General features: G+C 50.7%; 2 protein-coding genes across 2 annotated transcripts in view; both read left to right on the forward strand.

Annotated features, from left to right (window-relative positions):
• The first annotated feature begins 866 nt into the window (after positions 1 to 866).
• LOC122370598 (dolichyl-diphosphooligosaccharide--protein glycosyltransferase subunit STT3A-like) lies at positions 867 to 8,473 on the forward strand. The gene is made up of 4 exons (XM_043346316.1): positions 867 to 1,254; positions 3,121 to 4,469; positions 4,912 to 5,255; positions 7,053 to 8,473. Exons 1-4 carry the CDS (start codon positions 987 to 989, stop codon positions 7,219 to 7,221), a joined length of 2,130 nt encoding a protein of 709 aa, XP_043202251.1. The 5' UTR covers positions 867 to 986; the 3' UTR covers positions 7,222 to 8,473.
• A 731-nt stretch (positions 8,474 to 9,204) lies between these two features.
• LOC122370602 (E3 ubiquitin-protein ligase CBL-B-like) overlaps positions 9,205 to 19,508 on the forward strand; it is a 63,052-nt gene continuing 52,748 nt past the window's right edge. The window contains exons 1-2 of the mRNA XM_043346329.1: positions 9,205 to 9,799; positions 12,839 to 12,985. Of these exons, the coding sequence (XP_043202264.1) occupies positions 9,276 to 9,799; positions 12,839 to 12,985 (671 nt within the window). The 5' untranslated portion in view covers positions 9,205 to 9,275. The remainder of the gene's footprint in view (positions 9,800 to 12,838; positions 12,986 to 19,508) is intronic.

Consider the following 19,508-nt stretch of genomic DNA (forward strand, 5'->3'; position numbering starts at 1 on the left):
AAAGAGAGGCGCTTGTGATTATGCCTGCATCAGGCCTATAAAGGGGCACCTGCATGCGAAAGAGGGGCACCTGTTGTGAGGCTTATAGGGGTGCCTCTGCGGCCTATAGGTAGTAAAGGAGCGCTCACATACAAGGGGGAGGCGCCCACGGAGGCCATATTGGCGTCTCCAATGAAGGATCTCGAACACTGGTGGGTTCCGTGAAAGCCCCGATAGGGCTCAATTTTCCCCTGAAAAGTGAAAATGCAAGTGCCTGCATGCCAAAGAGGTGCACCTCTGAGGCCAATGGAAAGAGGAGCACTTGGACGTGTGAAACCCATCGGGCCGCCTTTGACGTCTATAATGGCGCCGCTGATGTCCGTAGAGGCGTCTCTGTGCGAAAGAGGGGCGCCCCGCGCCTGTAAGGCTTTTAGGGGCGCCTATGATGGCCATATCATAGGCGGCTTCATGCGAAAGACAGGCGTTTATAAAGCTCAAAGGGTTCCTATATGCGGAAAGTGGGATGCCTGGGTAGGTTGAGAGAGTCATTTGGGTAACGTTTCTCAGGGACGGTGCCGCAGATATATGCTGAAAAGAGATGGGAAAGAAAGGCGCCTACTGTCAAGAATCCTTTAGGTACTTCTCCCTTCTGAGCCCCTAGAAACCGGTGCAGAGTTTCCGCACTGTCCGCTTAGGTGGTTACGCCCATACCCCTGACCCTGGATTCGTCAGTGTACTTACTGCAAGTGCAATTTGTCTAATTACCCTGAATAACGTATAGCTGAAGTCAAGCTGAAGTGACACGTAGAAATACTTTATGTGGTAGCAAAGGAAGGCTACCAAATCAGACGCGTCTGTTGCCTATTATGAAGCTTTGTTTCAATTCCGACGCATGCCGGTTTTCTTTGCATTTCATTTGATTTGTATACGCCTGCGAGGGACCGTGCCGGTGTTGTGTCCCCGGGGACGACCGGGGCTTTCATTTGGCTTGAAATATAAATGCAAAAATGGCAATTACATATGTCAAGAAAAGCTTCATAAAGCTGTCTCACGACAAGCAAGATTCTTTGCTCAAAATGTCCATTCTAACAATCGCCGCGGTCTTGGCATTCTCCAGCCGCTTGTTTTCGGTGCTTCGGTTTGAAGCAGTCATTCATGAATTTGACCCCTACTTCAACTATAGAACCACCAAATATCTAGCAGATGAAGGTTTCTACAAGTTTCACAACTGGTTTGATGATCGAGCATGGTATCCATTGGGCAGAATTATTGGAGGTAAGTTACCAGAATTGAAGGTCAAATTTGACAATTCCCCGGAAATAGTGGCAAAGTTTGGGTCATCCAAAGAATTGGTAGGCATAGAATGATGGAAAGCGTCATAGAATAACAGTAGAGGTTTTCATTTATCATAAATTGAAATGTGTTTTACCAGAATCGGCTAGGCACCTTCATGTCAGATAGTGTCCACTGTTCCGAGTCCCAAATGACTGTCCAATTTGTGGCTTATGAAAAGACGTTTTTAACATGATGAACTTGAAAGACTCATGATATTTTTATTAAGTCTTATTTTCTCCTCAAATTTCTGATCAGCTAAGGAATCAAATAGCTAATAAAGGCACAACTTCAAACAATGTTTAATGCATTATTAGGTAGGTACCTACCTACTGTGTTTGTGTGTTGAAGCAGCACAATGCATTGTGCATTGCGTAGGTTTAATGAGAGTGGGGTACAATAGCAGAGGCTATATATGAAGCTTCAACATTTTTTATGACAGCTGATGCTTTGAACTTATCCTTACTAGGTACATGTGATGTGGTAAAACTGAAGCTGAGACCCACATGTTATTTCAAGGATCTATATTCTGTTCTTTGATGTTTTTTGATCTCTTGAATTTAAAAATGATGCTATCAGTACATTCAATATCATGCTAATCCATTGAGGTTATGTCACTTGACTTAGTCTGACCTGACCTAACTCAGCCTTAGCTTACCCAACCTAACCTTTGCCAAGTAATTCCTACCTAACCTAGCCTGACCTTATCTAACCTCAGACCTGCCTAACACCAAACACTTAAGCACCTCAGGTAGAAGGCTAGGCTAGGTTTGGTCTGATTAGGTTGGATCAGGTGACCTTAGCTGACCTATCATCAGATGATCATGATATTTGCTGGACAAATACCTAAGCATCATTTTTTGCATTCAGAGATAGCAAAACATGTAAGGAACCAAATGTATTCATGAAAAACCATTTGAACTACAACCTAAGAAATGACCTTCAACATATTTTATGTTGATTATTGGTAATATGCAGATGCCTGAGAAGTTTGACCAGATTACCTCATTTGGAATTATTTTATATCATTTTTTTTTCTATGAAGTTCATGACACATATGTCACTTTAGTCAACTTGAAAATTTTGTGATAGTTGTTAGCAGAATGATTTTAAATCAAAGGAAATGTGTGAAGGAAGCTCAAATTTTTTTGTTGTTGACATTCCAATATTCATTTACCTTTGTTAGGTTATGATTCCAGCATGTCGAATTAAATTGCATAAGTTTGAAACTTGCAGAGAGTGCATTGAGTATGAGTATTCTCTGTTTAACCATTGATTGCAGACTGCATGTTACTAATGTTAAAAAGCTGTCATTGCCAGAATTCAGGTGGCAATACAGTGCATACCCAGCTTGTAAAGGTTATAGGCATCCATGCTCACTGCCCACTGTTAAGTGCACCCTCTATCCAGTTAGAAAAATATGTATTTTTCATGCTATTTTGGCAAAACAATCAAAATTTGATTTATTTTCAATACATTGTATCCTTTAAATCTGAAAGATGTGCTTGCAATGTGTGTTGCAATATTTATTTTATTTTGGTGCAGGTATTTATTTTGCTACAGTTGTTATTCTTCACTGAGCCACCAATGGCTTGATGAAAGGTTCTCTGTTCATTCTCCTAGCAAGCTCCATTGTCCTACTAAACTTATTAGGGTAGCATGGGTACAAGCAGGTGAACTAGGTTAAGAGGGTTTCCCATGTAGTTAAAAGATCATCGTCAATGATTATGTACCCAAAAACTCTGCCCCTGTTGGGTCTGCATTTATTCCTTGCCGAGCCTGTGTGAGCCCTGCTGTGTGCCATTGCAGGCACCATCTACCCCGGCCTGATGGTGACGTCGGCCGTGCTGTACCACCTGCTGCACTTCCTGCACGTGACGGTGGAGGTGCGGCACATCTGCGTGTTCCTGGCGCCGCTCTTCTCCAGCCTGACCACGCTGGTGACGTACGCGCTGACGCGCGAGCTGCAGGACGCCGGGGCGGGCCTGGTGGCCGCCGCCCTGGTGGCCGTCGTGCCCGGCTACATCTCGCGCTCGGTGGCCGGCAGCTACGACAACGAGGGCATCGCCATCTTCTGTATGCTACTCACCTACCTGCTGTGGATCCGCGCCGTCAAGACGGGCACCGTCTTCTGGTCGGCGCTGTGCGCCGTGGCCTACTTCTACATGGTCTCCTCCTGGGGCGGCTACGTTTTCCTCATCAACATCATCCCGCTGCACGTGCTGACGCTGATGGTGATGGGCCGCTTCTCGCACCGCGTCTACGTGGCCTACTCGGTGGTCTACTGTCTGGGCACCATCCTCTCGATGCAGATCTCGTTCGTCGGCTTCCAGCCGGTGCAGAGCTCTGAGCACATGGCCGCGCTCGGCGTGTTCGGTCTCTGCCAGCTGATGGCGTTCGTTAACTACCTGCGCTCGCGGCTGAGCGCTGACCAGTTCGAGACGCTGCTGCGCAGCCTGCTGAGCCTGTGCGCCGCTCTGCTGGTGGGTGTCGCCGCTCTGCTCGCCGCCACCGACAAGATCTCACCGTGGACAGGACGCTTCTACTCTCTGCTCGACCCGTCCTACGCCAAGAACCACATCCCGATCATCGCCTCCGTGTCGGAGCACCAGCCGACCGCCTGGAGCTCCTTCTACTTCGACTTCCAGGTGCTCATGTTCCTGTTCCCGGTCGGCCTCTACTTCTGCTTCAGCAAGCTGGACGACGCCCGCGTGTTCATCATCCTCTACGCGGCGTCGGCGCTCTACTTCTCCGGCGTGATGGTGCGTCTGATGCTAGTGCTGGCGCCCGTCATGTGCATCGTCTCCGGCATCGCCGTCTCCAGTCTGCTGGCCGTCTATATGCGCGAAATCGTCACCATTGACCGCCAGAGCGCGCTCGGCGCCGACCGGAAAAAGTCCAAGTTCGAGGGCAACTACTTCTACCGCAGCGAGGTGGCCAACTTCTTCGTCTGCATGATGGCCGGCATGCTGGTGTTCTACGGCTTCCACTGCACCTGGGTGACGTCTGAGGCGTACAGCTCGCCGTCAATCGTGCTCTCGGCCAAGTACGATGGCGAGAGGATCATCTTTGACGACTTCCGCGAGGCGTACTACTGGCTGCGTCAGAACACCCCCGAGGACGCTAAGGTCATGAGCTGGTGGGACTACGGATATCAGGTGAGATGTTGTGCGAGACGGTGGCACACACTGTCCGGCAAAAGGTTGTCGGTGGAAAACGCTGACCGACGTTAAACAATGGTAATTGATAGGTACTCCCTATGCCATTCGTTTTTGATTTTGTCATTTTATAATTTATCAACGATCATAATTGTTCAATCACTCGTTTCGCTTTCGTCGTGCTTAGACATAGCAATTGCCAAGTTATACTATGTACCACGTGCCGCCAATATTTTTGAAGCACTGTATGCGTTTTTCGTAACTGCTTATTCAACTGGCCAACAGTATTCATTTTGCATTGATTTCATCATTCGCCGATCATCCGCTGTCAGTGGGTTCCAACTGCACCTGTCCCTCTCCATACATGTATGTTCCCTCTTCTTTTTTTGTGTATCTCGCCACTCCGGCCCACTCCCAGCGCTACCTCTCTGTCCTCCGACAGATCACTTCAATGGCCAACCGGACCATCATCGTCGACAACAACACGTGGAACAACACGCACATCTCGCGCGTCGGCCAGGCCATGGCCAGCAGCGAGCAGCACGCCTACGGAATCATGCGTGAGCTCGACGTCGACTACGTACTGGTCATCTTCGGCGGCTTCACCGGTTACTCGAGTGACGACATCGCCAAGTTTCTGTGGATGGTGCGGATTGGAGGCTCGACCGACCGTGGCGCGCACATCCACGAGAAGGATTATTACACGCCGTCTGGAGAGTTCAGGATTGATGCGCAGGGCTCGCCGACCATGCTCAACAGTCTGATGTACAAGATGTGCTACTACAGGTCAGTCTGTGTGGGGACGGGAGGGATGGACGGGGTGGATTCGATAGGGAACTCTGAAATAATATCGCCGTCTCCATATTCAGCTGCTGATTTCTATAGGTGAAGTTATTTACTATTTAGGCTCAGCCTAAAAAGGCTGAGCCTTATTTAGGCTCAGCCTTTTACTATTTAGGCTCAGCCCTCAGCTGCGTTTTATGCTCAGCTGTAACATATTAACCCGCGCCCGGCTGGGGGTCCTGGATTTCCACGCCCTGCTGGGGGGGGGGGGGGGTGTTTGAACACCCCCCCTTCTAACTCGGCTCCTGGGCCACGTAGCGATACGCGGAAGGCGGCGTTCGAAAGAGCGTCAAAAATAATGAGGAAATCACTTCGGTCAATTTTTTGGTCAGGTCAAAGGTCAGGTCACCAGAGGTCATTGAAGGCAAATTTTCGCCGATTTCCAGGTCGAATGTCGAAAATTTCCAAGAAGCCAACGCATAACTCGGGAACCAATAGAGCTACAGCGCCGCGGAAAAGCGCATTCGATAGCCCTATTAACGCCCTTTCTGAGTAATTTTCTCAGATTTGACCTAACGTCAACGGTTTTGCCTGCAGGGGGCAAAAACTGCAAAAATAGCCGATTTTTTCGGAAACAGTTTTTCTGCAATAACTTTTGACCCAAGCATTGTACGAGCTTACTTTTACCGGCATCGTGTTCCTCTCGTCAAGACGCATCGAACGAACTATAATTTGACCTTAGGTCAACTTGAAAATTTGACCTCAGGTCAAGGTCATGACCTGACCGGAAAGGGTCATGTTGCATATCAGTCGATCCGTATCGTCGAGCTGAACACATCTAAGGCGTTTTCATCGCTCTAGCATGCCTCTATCAAAAGTTATTTGCGAAAAACTGTTAGATACCATTCGTAACCTAAGATGACCTCAGGGCATAAACAGGGGTCACAGACACCATTTTCATGTTCAGTGTGTCTAAACCACTTGTAATTCAGTGTTTGGGAGTGTTTATAATGTCTTTCGTCCAAAACAGGCGCATTTCAATTTTCTCCCATTGACTTATAATGGTGAGGTCGCAAAATTGACCTGACCTTAGGTCATCGATATCAAAATTCTGAGATATACATTTTGTACATGCTAATGCTCTTAGCAATCGCTGAAAGTTTCAAAGCGATCGGTCACTCGGTGTAGCTATGACAGACATTGAAACTTTTTATGAGGTGAGGTCACTTCGAGTGACCTGGTGACCTGACCTTGAATGACCTTGGTCTGAAATTTTCACAACATGTGTAGAATTGATGTATGATAAGGTGTACCAAAAACGGCGGCGCTCCGCGCCGCCGTTTTCGAGATATTCGCGAAAAACCACAGGGGGGGGGGTGTTCAAACACCCCCCCCCCCAGCAGGGCGCGGGTTAAGGCTGCTCATGAAATAGTGTCGATATTTGTGTCGATATTTATGCCTCCAACTCGATACAGCTGGTTTCGTGTTTTGTTTGGAGAATGCATCTGTCCTATACTCCATTTTCATGTTCTATCGCTAATCTACTAACTTGCATACATTCTGAACGGATCACTCGTGATGTTACTCCACGTCTCCGGCCGCCAACCTTTCTGGCAGTGTATCAACTGTGCCGTCCGTGTGCATAAGCGTGCCGGTGACCAAAGGTGTGAAGGTGCCCGCGTCATGCCTGACGGGTCCCTGTCTTGTGTCTCATGGCCCCTCATGTCTGTCTGACGGTGCAGTGTCCCCGGTGTGAATGTACCCCTGGCCTGTGTCTGACTTTCCCCCGTGCCGCGACAGGTTCGGCCAGGTGTACACCGAGCGCAGTCGCCCGCCGGGCTGGGACCGCGTCCGCAACGCTGAGATCGGCAACAAAAACTTCGAGCTGGACGTCCTGGAGGAGGCCTACACCACCGAACACTGGATCGTCCGCATCTACAAGGTCAAAGACCTGCCCAACCGAGGCTAGTCGGCCGGCCTAGCTGGGGCGCGGGCAGACAGGCAGAGCAGAGTGTTCGAAACTCACTGCGTCACAGGGTTAACCAATCGCAGCGCGTGCTGGCAGTCTCCTCGAGCGGGGTCCCGACTCGCCTAACCAATCACAGTACGCCGGGGCGGCTGGATCAGCCAATCACAGGGGCAGGAGGGCTGGATCAGCCAATCACGGTGCGCCAGGACGGCTGGAGCAGCCAATCACAGGGCAGGGCGACCTGAACTAGCCAATCACAGGGCAGGACGGTGACGGGCAGGCCGGCACAGTCATTGGGACGCTCGCGGATTGTTTGATACTGCCAATGTCTGCGAGTGCGCTGGCAAATCAGGGGTTCGAGGGGACATGCTTGGTTCGTGGATGTGGTGCGCACTGGGTGATAGCCATTCTGCTCTGCTGGTGTCGTTTCGAGTACTTATGCCAGTGTACCGTGGGGCGATCTTCAGCCGCTTGCGCCCAGCCAATGCCTGACAGGTTACACAGGGGCCTAGCTCCGGAAAACGAGTGTATCCAGAGTGCTGATATGGCCTTTGAACACGCTAATCCATAGCTTACACGTTACTCAAATACCTGCGGGAAATGTTTGCCGTATTTCGCTTGTATTGTTTATCTGTTCCGTTGCAGTTTCTCAATCTGTCGCACACGTCTTTCCCGCCTGTGATCACGCGCTGCCTTACTCTTTTCCGATCAAAGTTCTGCTTATGTTGCAATCATGCCCCTTTCGTGTCCGCTTATTTTGGAGAAATATGCTATCAGTTGATTTTTCCGCTACTGCTTAAGAGAGTTCTCAGCGTCGTTAGATGTGGATGACCGGTTGTTCGCACGAGTGTTTGGTGTGAGTTCATTCCATTTACCACCGCTGCGGCTGCCCGGAGGTGGTGTGCGTTCGGTCTGGATTTGCCCGTCAGCCTGTCTGTGCCGGTTGTGACGCGATTCGTTCGGTGTGCTCCGTGTCGGTGTGCCTATTTGCCTTTGCGCCAGACGAGACCGTCGTCGGAGCCGCAGTGTCTCGGGGCGCCAGGTGACCGACGGCAAAGGCCTGCCCGTAGCGCCTCTGGCGGCCGTTCGGCGAACCACTAGTGACAACTGCCCCCGCTGGACGCCGCCAGTATCGCCAATTGCTGCTCCACCTAGCCGGCCGTGAAGGCTGCACCGCGCCCACCGCTCGAGTTGTTCTCCCCAGGGCCATCGGCGCTGTACAGACGACATGAATAAAGCGAGCTGGCACTTCGCTGCGTGTATTGTGTGCTTACAGCTATCGCTCTATCTTGAGGGACGGACAGGCAGCCAGTTTTGCGAGTCGGCTACTAGATGCAGCTTTCTGTTTCGTTGATAACTATGCCTGAGGAATGACTGGGCTTTCATTGAACACAGGGGGATAGACATTTTCATGTTTTATTCGATGACCGGGGACCGGGACCGGAACATGCTCCGCTCACCCTCTGAGTCTTGCGTAATCACGTAAACCCTTACGTACATCGCGTAGACAGTATTAGAATGAACGTGAAATTTTCGCCCCGCATCATTTTTCCCCAAATGCCGATCAGCATATCTCGACAAATATTCTGCCTTCTGGTATCCTCCGCCTTGGATTCGCTATCTTATCCAGAGAACTTCACACCAAGGCGAGTCCAATATCGCCCGATTTCCACATCCGGATGCCCTTGTTTAGACTAGCGCCCTCGCGCCTGCTCTTTATCTAGTCACTCGTCAGTCCTCAGTTATCAAAAGAATGAATGCAGCGGCAGAGTCCTAAAGAATGAATGAAATGATGCAACCATTGGCACAGCCATTCATCGTTTTTGAAGACCTGTATAAAAATACTAGTGACTTATGGGAAGAAATGTCTTCAAAAACGGAAGATATACGAGAAAAAGTGGAGAATTATGGCGAAAAAGAAGCGAAATTATAGAGATATGACGGAATAGTTTTTCATTCACTGACAACTGGGCTGCCAGTTCCGCAGTCGCGAGGCAGCCGTGCGCGGGTGGGGGCACTGAGGGCACTGGTGTGTGTTGGTGCGCGGGCTTGCGATGGCGCTCACGGGAAGCAATGGAAAGCCGTCATTTATCAGCAAAATTCAGGGTGTCTTGGTTGACAAGATGGGACCTAGGCTTGTGATCAACAAGCGGACTATTGACAAAACCTACTCATTGATGGACAAGGTGGTGAAGCTTTGCCAGCATCGGAAGATGAATCTGAAGAATTCGCCTCCATTCCTCTTGGACATTCTTCCAGACACCTACACACACCTCAAAGGAATCTGCAGCAGATATAATGACCTGGAAGTGCTGAACAGCAATGAATACTTCTGTGTGTTCATTGAAAACCTCATGAAGAAGTGCAAACAGGCAGAAAAGCAGTTCCACGATGGAAAGGAGCAAATGTATGATGAGAACTCAGCGTGTAGGAGGGAGCTCACAAAGCTGTCTCTTGTGTTCTCACATATGCTGTTAGAGCTGAGGGCAATTTTTCCAGATTACAAGTTTTCGGGAGATCAGTACAGGATCACAAAGAGTGATGCCGCAGAATTCTGGAGAACTTCATTTGGGGACAGGTTAGTAATCATAATTAGGTGCACTGGCGGATCCTGGGGGGGGTCCACGGGGTCATGACCCCCCCCAAAAGGTCTGAGAGGGTCATTTGACCCCCCCCAAAAGCCGAAGACCTAAATGCGCTATAGACGCCGTCTTGCATGCTCAAAATCACCTGTCAAACACTTCTGAGCTAATACCTTTGTTTTTCTGGATCGTGTTGCGTGAAAAGGCGTATTGAAGACCAGAATCTTACTCGTTTTTGTCTCAACCGTGCGAGCACCAGGGGATGATCCAGGAAAACTCCAAGGGGATGGTCATGAATTTAATTCGTGGTGCCCCTACCTATACGCAAAATTAAAAACTCAACGGATTTCGGTCACTTAATTTTGGTGATGTCCTATTTTCATTTTTTATTTTGTTTGTTTTATTTTTAGTGCCCCTGGGCCCTGGCAGGTCAAAATCACGTCTGAGGCGAAAGAAATTCACGGGAATCCCAAAAATCACGTCAGGACATTCAGGGCCCTCTGACCAGCCTGACAGCTAGGGCCCTTCTTACTTCCTGGGGCCTCCAGTGAATAACCGCTAGTGTCTGTGTCTGACCGCTAGGGCCCCTCTGACTCCTCAGTAGGTAGGAGGCCCTCTGTAGAGGAGGTCCTCTGTAGAAAGGAGGCCCTCAGTAGAGAGGAGGCCCCCTGTAGAGAGGAGACCCCTTTAAAGAGGAGGCCCTCTGTAGAGAGGAGACCTGCTGTAGAGAGAAGGCTCTATGTAGAGAGGAGGCCCTGTGTAGAGAGGAGGCCCTCTGTGGAAAGGAGACCGCCTGAATGCAGAAGGCCCTCTGAAGAGTGGAGACCCGCTGTAGAGAAGAGGCCCTCTGAAGAAAGGAGGCCCTCTGTAGAGAAGAGGCCCTCTGAAGAGAGGAGGCCCTTTGCAGAGATGAGGTCCTCTGGCTCTTTGAAGAGAGGAGGCCCTCTGTAAAGGAGGCCCTCTTAAAGGGAGAGACCCTCAGTAGAGAGGAAGCCCTCTGTAGAGAGGAGGCCCTGTAGCTTCTGTAGTTAAGAGGCCCTGTGAAAAGAGGAGGCCCGCAGTAGAGATCGGTGGTCCTCTGTAGAGAGGAGGCCCCCTCTGTGTTTTGACAAATGTTTTTGCAAATTTTTCGCGGCGCTTCGCGCCGCCGATTTATGTACATACGTACAGGTCAATACGAAATCTTGACTGTAATTACATAAACCAACCGTGTCAAATTGAATCAGAATTCATATGTGTGCTGTAAAGGAACTCCGGCTTGTACTGCAATGCTAAAAGGGTGGTAAAATTTGTGTTTTGGAGCTGTGTTTCGACACATTCTTTTGCAAATTTTCTCGGCGCTTCGCGCCGCCGATTTATACACCAATCAATAAGAGAGAAATAACAGTGACTGTAATAACACCAACCGTGTCAAATTGAATCGGAATTCATATGTGTACTGTGAAGGAACTCCGGCTTGTACTAGCATGCTAAAAAGGTTGTAATATTTGTGTTTTAGAGCTGTGTTTTGACAACTTTTTTTTGCAAATTTTTGCGGCGCTTCGCGCCGCCGATTCATACACAGGTCAATAAGAGAGATCGTGACTGTATGCTACTATTTACTAATGCATTAGGCTAAAAGTGAGGTAACTATATCTACTTCTGGGTTTTTAAGTCGGTCGACCCGCCTCCCCCCCCCCCCCAGTAAAAAATCCGTGGCGACGCTCCTATATAGGTGGGTTTCACTAACTAAAACTACTGAGCCGAGTGACTTACGATAAAACTTCATCTTATAAACGACGAAGATCAAATGTCATTTTTTGATCTCGACATACTCGCTCCCTACCCCCCCCCCCCCCGGTCGTCAGAATTCATTCACCAGACCTGGTATGTCGGCCGACTGGTGACCCCCCCCAAAACGACCCCCTAGATCCGCCCTTGATTAGGTGTGCTTTTGTTATGTGAATTAAAATCAAATAAGGCTCACCATTTCTTTATTGCTTCATGCTCAAAAATAATTGTTACATCTTGCATTTTTACTATTTGAGCTTGACTTCTGGGAAATGCTCATGATGAGATACAATTGTTCATAAAAGCATTAATTTCTTGTTGATAATTACATGATCAACAATATCAAATATATGAGAAATTGTAGGTTAAACATGTGCTGAAAATTACCAAAGCACTTGACTTTAGAGTTAAGCCTAGCCTATGTCAAGCAGCTGCAGCCCCAAGCATGGAAGAACTGGATTTGCTTATGAAGGGTAACTTTGGCCACTTGTTGAGCTTGACAGCTCTTAGTACATAGTTGACTTGCTTACATAGTACCTATATATAGCATAGACAGACATTTTTCCGCAAACATTGCCTCATTGCACCATTCATTTATGATCATTTTGATATTCGCATGTGCCGCCCTAATCTGAAAACATCCCTTTGATCTTTTACTGGACCCTTTAGGTATGTGTCTTGTTCTGTGTCACTGCACAGAAGAAGTGCAGGAAAGATTCAAAGAACATATATCATCAGAGAGCTGACACAAGCTCTCTGAATCTGGGATCAGTACAGATCAGATTATCTGTACACACCAGCCCTGCTTATTGGGACTTGGGAGGCATCTCAATCTCCAGTCTCCACCCTCCGGATCCATGCTTTCCAAAAGAATATACCTGCATCTTGGCTCCTGGCTATAGCTCCTTCACTAGTTCCCAAACAAGAGGATGCTCATCCAGCCCCCTTGAAGCTGCCTCTCTAGTCCTGGATTCACTGACAGCTTATCAGGGGCAGAACTGAAAAGGTTTGACCTTTGATTCACAGCTAACATTGCTTGAATATTAGTATGTATAGCTCCTGCCCATTCTTCAGCACTGCAGCTTCTCCTTACTTGGTACTAAGGAGGCATTCCTTTCCATCTAATATCTTATACCTACCTATCTGGTGAAATTCCATATTTCTATAAAGAGACTCTGTCATTCAGTGCTCTCAGCCTGCTTCCACCCTGCTGCACTGATCTCACTACCAGTGGTTGCTAACCATATGTGGCCTGCCTTTGCCAGGACTCTGGTGCCATGGCAGACGTTCCGCGAGCGACTGGCAGAGGTGCATCCCATCCACCCGGGTCTCGAGACCAAGGCACTGAAGACCACCATCGACCTCACTGGAAACGAATACATCTCCAACTTCGAGTTCGACGTGTTTACGCGGTAAGTTGGCCGCTGGAGCCGCCAGATGTTTGCACTGTGCGTGGGAGTGCTCGCGATCCTTTGACAACTTTTGCGCCATTCAGTCGTTTCATTTTTTGGATCCATTCATGGAGTACGGCCGTTGGCTACATGACATGCATTGCACACAAGTTCTTAATCCCCAGGGGCCTGAATGGTCCTCGAATCGCATAACAGTTCGGTCTCTAGAAGTATGTTGCGCTAGTAAAAGGCGTATGGTATCGTGTGCCGGTTCACCGGTAATTTTTTTCTGCGCTCTCCGCTAGCCATCGAGCGATGTTGACGCTGTATTATAGGGACGCGAGTGGGCCCAGTGGGGTTGAAAAGAGGGCGGAGTCGGGGTATACCTTTACATTGTGCGAATGTGATTCACATGGCGAAATATGCGAATCGGCATCAATATGAGGCTCTGGCAGTGGCGGTCGCAGGGGGGGGGGGGGCCATCAGGGCCATGGCCCCCCCAAAGGCAAATCAGGGGGGGCCATCATATCATTTGGCCCCCCCAAACAACCGATGGGCCCCCATGGGCGTATGGGGCCCTGGCCCGTATTCGATTGTCACGAGGCTCGAGAAACCCACGCCAGCTATTAACAGCTCCTATACCGGTCTTTGAGGGTCCTACACTCACCTCTGAGGGCCCTTCAGTGGCGGTCAAGCGCCCACATTGACCGCTGAGGACCCACGTTGACCTCTGAGGGCCCTCCACTGGCCTTTAAGGGCCCCTAAACCGGTCTCAGGGGCCCAACCGGCGGCTGAGGGCCTCACACAGGCTCTGGTGGCCTCATTTCTGTCTCAAGACTAGCCTTTAATTGCCTCTGAGGGCCCGCACTGGATTCTGAAGACCCGATGTCGGCCACTAAGAGCCCGGATCGACCTCTGAGGGCCCCTCTTGGTCTTTGAGGGCCCTCCGCTGGTCTCTGGGGTCCAACGCCGGCCTATGCCGGTCTTTTAGGGCCCCACACTGACCTCTAAGGGCTCCATGCTAGCCTATAAGGACCCACATTAGCCTCTGAGGCCCCCGCACTGGATTCTGAGGACCCAATGCCAGCCTCCGCCCGCATCGGCCTCTGAGGGCCCATCTTGGCCTTTAAGGGCCCTCCGCTGGCCTCTGGGGTCCAATGCCAGCCCATGCCGGTCTTTTAGGGCCCCACACTGACCTCTGAGGGCCCTACGCTGGCTTGTAAGGACACATATTAACCTCTATGGGCCCCGCACTGGATTTTGAAGACCCGATGCCGGCCTCTAAGGGCCCGCATCGGCCTCTGAGGGCCCATCTTGGCCTTTGAGGGCCCTCTGCTGGCCTCTGGGGTTCAACGCCGGCCCATGCCAGTCTTTCCGGGCCCCATTCTGACCTCTGAGGGCCCCATGCTGGGCTGTAAGGGCGCACATTAGCCTCTGAGGGCCCCGCACTGGATTCTGAACACCCGATGCCGGCCTCTTAGGGCCCGCATCACCTTTGAGGGCCCATCTTTGGCCTTTGAGGCTGGCCTCTGCAGTCCAACGCCGACCCATGCCGGTCTTTTAGGGCCTCACGGCGGCCACGCTAACCTCTGAGGGCCCCATGCTGGCCTGTAAGGACCCACATTAGCATCTGAGTGCCCAAGTCGGTCTCTGATGGTCTCAAACTGCCCTTTGCAGGCCCTGTACTGGTCTCTGAGGGCCCTAAACTGGCCTCTATATGCCCCCAACTGGCCTATGAGGTCTCTACACCGGCCACTGATGGCCGTTTATGTTCTATGGGGGCCCAAGACTTACCTTTGGGCGTCACGCATTTGCTTCTGAGGGCCCACATCAGCCTCTGGGGCCCCATCTGGGGCCTTTGAGGCCCTTCGCTGACCCTTGGGTTCAACGCCGGCCTCTGGGGGTCTGACACTGTACTCTAAGGGCCACATTGCAGCCTCTATGCGATAGGTATCGCCGAAGCGTTATCCATGGGCCTATTAGTGTAGGAGCCACGGGTGCAGTGGGTGAAGTTGCACCAACAATAATTCTCCAGTGGGTGCAGACAATGTATTCTCTACCCACAATAATCTGGAATAAAAACCCCTTTTCTCATCAACACTACTTTCGATGCAGCACGACAGTCAGGATATTTTGCCCACTACTATCCATCTTTCGATGCATTTGCTACTGTGATGGTCTTCAAAACTTACATGTGTGCTCAAGTGAAAAATAAGAAACGGAACACATGTGATTGAACACATACCGATGAACCACTGTCAAAAGTTTTAGCACGATATCTTCAAAATGGCTAAGTTAGTCGGTTTTACTTTTTGCGGTAGTCAATTCACAGTTGCGTGAATTATTGACATTACCAATGCTTCAAAATGAACTTACCTTTTCGACATAGTACACCCTCAAAGCTGACAATGAGCCTCCGCTCGGGTGCCGCTCCCTACCCCCCCCCCCCCCCCCGCTTCACCGGCCATGGCTGGATTTCTGCACTCATGCACTACGCCCGTGGGCCCCTTTAAGCTAGCACCGGGCCCCCCGGGTCAGTGCAGGGGCCCTTTGCCAAGTTGCCCCCCCCCCCAAACGCCAAGTCTGCGACCGCCCCTGGGCTCTGGTAATCGTTACTGATTTGTTCGATGATTTTGAGGACATGAGAGAGTATTCTTGGGTCAGCAGGGCCCGTGGGTTAAGAAGTGTTTCCGTTCCATTAGGTCTTCAAGTGTGTCCCTCACTCCTAGGTCAGGTGTTTCATTTTTATGGGTGAGGTATTCCTTACTCAGGGACAGGTGTTCTCCGTTCTACAAGGTCAGGGCCAGACTCGGTGATTCAGCCACTAGGGCTCGGGTGTCATTTAACCCGCGCCCTGATGGGGTCTGCCGAGCAACGCGGTCTGATGGGGGGGGGGCATTTTGGCCCCCCCTAAGATCTCGAAAACCACGCAACATAGCGACAAGCGGCAAACGGCGTTGGATAGCCCCATGGGCGTAACCACCGCGCTGGAACGCTGGAAATTCCAGCCCATTTTTGGGATGCTGAAATGCCGCCCCTGGTAGAGGAAGTCTGCAATTGGGGGGTTTAGTTTAGGGACTTCAAAACGAAACAAAAGAAACGGCACTGCTCGGTCCACTATACGCCTGACCTCAACGTGCCGTTCCTCACTAAAATACCTAACCTCTATACATGCCGCCCCTCCCAGATGCCCTGCCGCCCCTTCGCACCGACTCTCCCTCAATTTCCTCTGAGCTCTCTGTGCCGCCCCTTATACAGAACCCCACCGTCCTCAATGTGCCGCCCTTCCGCATAATGCTCTATCGCCGTCTGTGCCACCCTCCCTAGATGACTTGCCGCCCCTTCCCAGAGTACCTCGGCGCTCTCTATGTGCTGCCCTCGCCACAACTTCCCGTCGCCCTCAATAAGCCGCCCCTCCCCACAATGCTCTATCTAGCAGTCGGCGCCGCCCTCCCAAGACACCTTGCTGCACCGCTACGTGGCGCCCCTCCCCAGACACCTTTCTGCTCTTACACGCCTCCCTTTCCCAGAACGTTTTATGATCCGTCCCTCCCTATAACGCTGTATTATTTCACGTACGTACCTATCTATTATCCAGGGGCGTAGGCAGGGGGGCCACTGGACCATGCCCAGCACCATTTGCGATTGAAGGCGCCGAAGGCGCCCTCCAATCGCGAATATGTTTACAGGGAAAATGCGGTTGGAGGGCGCCCTCCGGCGCCCTCCAACCGCTTTGTAGGCTGTAGCGCTCTAATCGTAGTGGTAGTCGCCAATTTAAGCCTGTTGATCGCAGCCGTCCTACCTACTGGCGCCCTCATTTTGATCGGAATACCCCTACCTATTGGCGGCCTCCTATAAATCGGCGCCCTTACCCAAAGGCGCCCTCCTGTAGGTCGCCGCCCCGCTATCCGTTGGCGCCTTTCGGCTGGTCGGCACCCTCCTACCTACTGCGCCCTCCTGTAGAATTTTGATTGCCGCCGTCCTCCGTTCTGGCATCCTCTTGTTGATCGCCGCCCTCCTACCCATGTGGCGCCCTCCGTGGCTCCCTCTTGTTGAGTGTTGATCGGAACCCTCCTACCTTTTGGCACCCTTGTGTTCCCTCCTACCCACTGGCGCCCTTCTGTTGATCACCGCGCCATCCTACCCAAGTTGGTACCTTCCTGTTGATCGCAGCCCTACTCATGCAGGCGCCCTCCTGTTCATTGTCACCCTCTTGGGCGAAGGCGCCCTCCTCACCATCGCCGCCCTCCTGTTGATCGTCAACCTTGCGCCCATTGGCGACTTCCTGTTAATGATCGCCCTCCTACCTATTGACGACCTGCTGTTGATTGCAGTCATTCTGCCTATTGGCGACCTCTTGTTGATCGCCACCTTCCTATCTATTGGCGCTCTCCTGTTCCTCGCCGCCCTCTTACCTGGTGGCACCTACTTGTTGATTGTCGATCGGGCCCCTCCGTCCTATTGGCGCCCTCCTGTTGATCGCCGCCCTTCTACCTTTTGGCGCCCTCCTGTTGATCGCCGCCCTTCTACCCATTCGCGACCTTTTGTTGATTGCCATCATCCTACTCATTGGTGCCCTCTTGCTGATCACCGCCCTCCAGATAATTAACATTCTTCTGTTTTTCGGTGCTCCCCCACCTACTGGCGCCTTCCAGGTGAATGTTGGCCGGGGCCCTCCTTCCTATTGGCGCCCTCCTGTTAATTGCCGCCCTTCTACCCATTGGCACCCTGCTGCTGCTTGCCACTAGCCTACCTATTGGTGCTCTCCTGTCGAATGTCTATCAGGGCTCTCCTATCTTTAGCTTGGAACGGTTTACCTCCTAGAGTTATCAATAGTTCCTCCTTAAGTAATTTTAAAAATGAGTTAGACTTGTATTATAAACAGCGTGGGCTAGTGTTCGATGAAATGGTGTAATTGTACCGTGTTTTACATACAGTGTTTGTTCATCTACCTGTAACCTCGTTGGGCCCAAGTGGCCTGCTGTTACATGGAATACATGTTATGTTATGTTATCTATTGGCGCCTTCCTGTTTAATGCTGATCGGGGGTCCTCCTATTTGGCGCTCTCCTGGACCTGATGATCGCCGCCCTCTCAGTCATTGGTGCCTTCCTGTCGATCGCAGCCCTTCTACACATTGGCGACCGCTGTTGATCGCTGCCCTTCATTTATCTACGTTTCCCAGCGTGCCGCTCTCTTTCACATATTTGATGCCTTGCCTGTCGAAACTGCCACAGATGAGCGTGCATTCAGCACAATGAATGAAGTAAACCAAAACTCTACGCTCTATGCATGAAACCCGTCTTGGTCTTAACAGATTGATCTTACAATTATGACACTTAGGTACAGGGATTAGGTATGATAAAGAAGTTAATGGGCACGGCCGCAACAACAAGCATTTAAAATTTCGGCGATTGAAATTGGTTATGTGTTATGTGCTAAGCACTGCATGGGTCTGTGAGAACTAGAAGGCTATAGGGGCTGGTCTGAGGTAATTTAGGTGAGAAGCCCGAAGAGGCTAACCCGCTCTCATGAGGAGCAGTCCTGTTTCGGTTTATGTTTCTGATGCTTGTTGCTGCGCTGCTGCTTCTTGTTGTGAGCTTGTACTAACGCATCTCTTGCCCCGGTATCAATCCGATACGGTGATATGGTGTGGATGCCGCCACCAATTAACTTTTTCTACACCGTCACCCATGGGCGGAGCTTCCTGCACAGTTGGTGTGGCAGGCCCCACCAACCTTTATTTTTGCCCCACCAACTTTGCTAAAAGAGTGAGAAGAGCTTTGAACAGAGAACAAATCAGATGTGCTTAAAAAGCGGAGAAAGTGTTTGTTTTCGAAAATTTCGCGCGCCCTCGGCGCAGCATTTCAAGAACACTTTGGCAATAGGAACTTAGTGCCTGTGCCAATCACTTGCAACCTTTTTGCCACTGTGAGATTAACCCAATACCTATCAAGTTTCGCAGCACTGTGCGTCGCAGCTTTCCTTACACACGCAAAAAAAAAACTGGTGGCGTGGTAAAAAACGCCCCCCCCCCCCTCCTGAGCGATCGTTACGGATTTCTATCTCGTCACCGTATGGCGCCCTCCTTGGGTGAGGTGGCGCCCTCCTAACCCTTGCCCCCCTTCGCGATTTTCTAAATACGCCGCTTTCTGTTATGTAAACTTTTAACCAGGATAGCTTACTTCCTGTGGCTGCCCTAAAATTGCCGGCTAGGTTTGACGCCAACCAGTCAGAACTCAGATCCCATTGCAATTGAACTACCCTGAATGAAGTGAACTATTTAAGAGTGTACCTATCATTTATCAATCCGGTGCGTAGTAGGGCAAAGTCAAACTGCTAGCAACGGGCTGACCGCCCATCTTACGCATGAATATCTACCTCATAAAGTATCAATTGCCGGTCCCGTAGCTCAGTCGGTAGAGCGTTGGACTCCGCGTGGTGAGAGCACGCGTTCCCAGTTACAACAGCCCGGGTTCGAAGCGTGACGGGCGCTTGACGTTTATGGGCCTCCTGACAGGTATGGTTGCGATTGGTGGCAGGCC

Source organism: Amphibalanus amphitrite, unplaced genomic scaffold, assembly GCF_019059575.1.
Source record: "Amphibalanus amphitrite isolate SeventyFive unplaced genomic scaffold, NRLGWU_Aamphi_draft 001148F_arrow, whole genome shotgun sequence".
Classification (NCBI taxonomy): domain Eukaryota; kingdom Metazoa; phylum Arthropoda; class Thecostraca; order Balanomorpha; family Balanidae; genus Amphibalanus; species Amphibalanus amphitrite.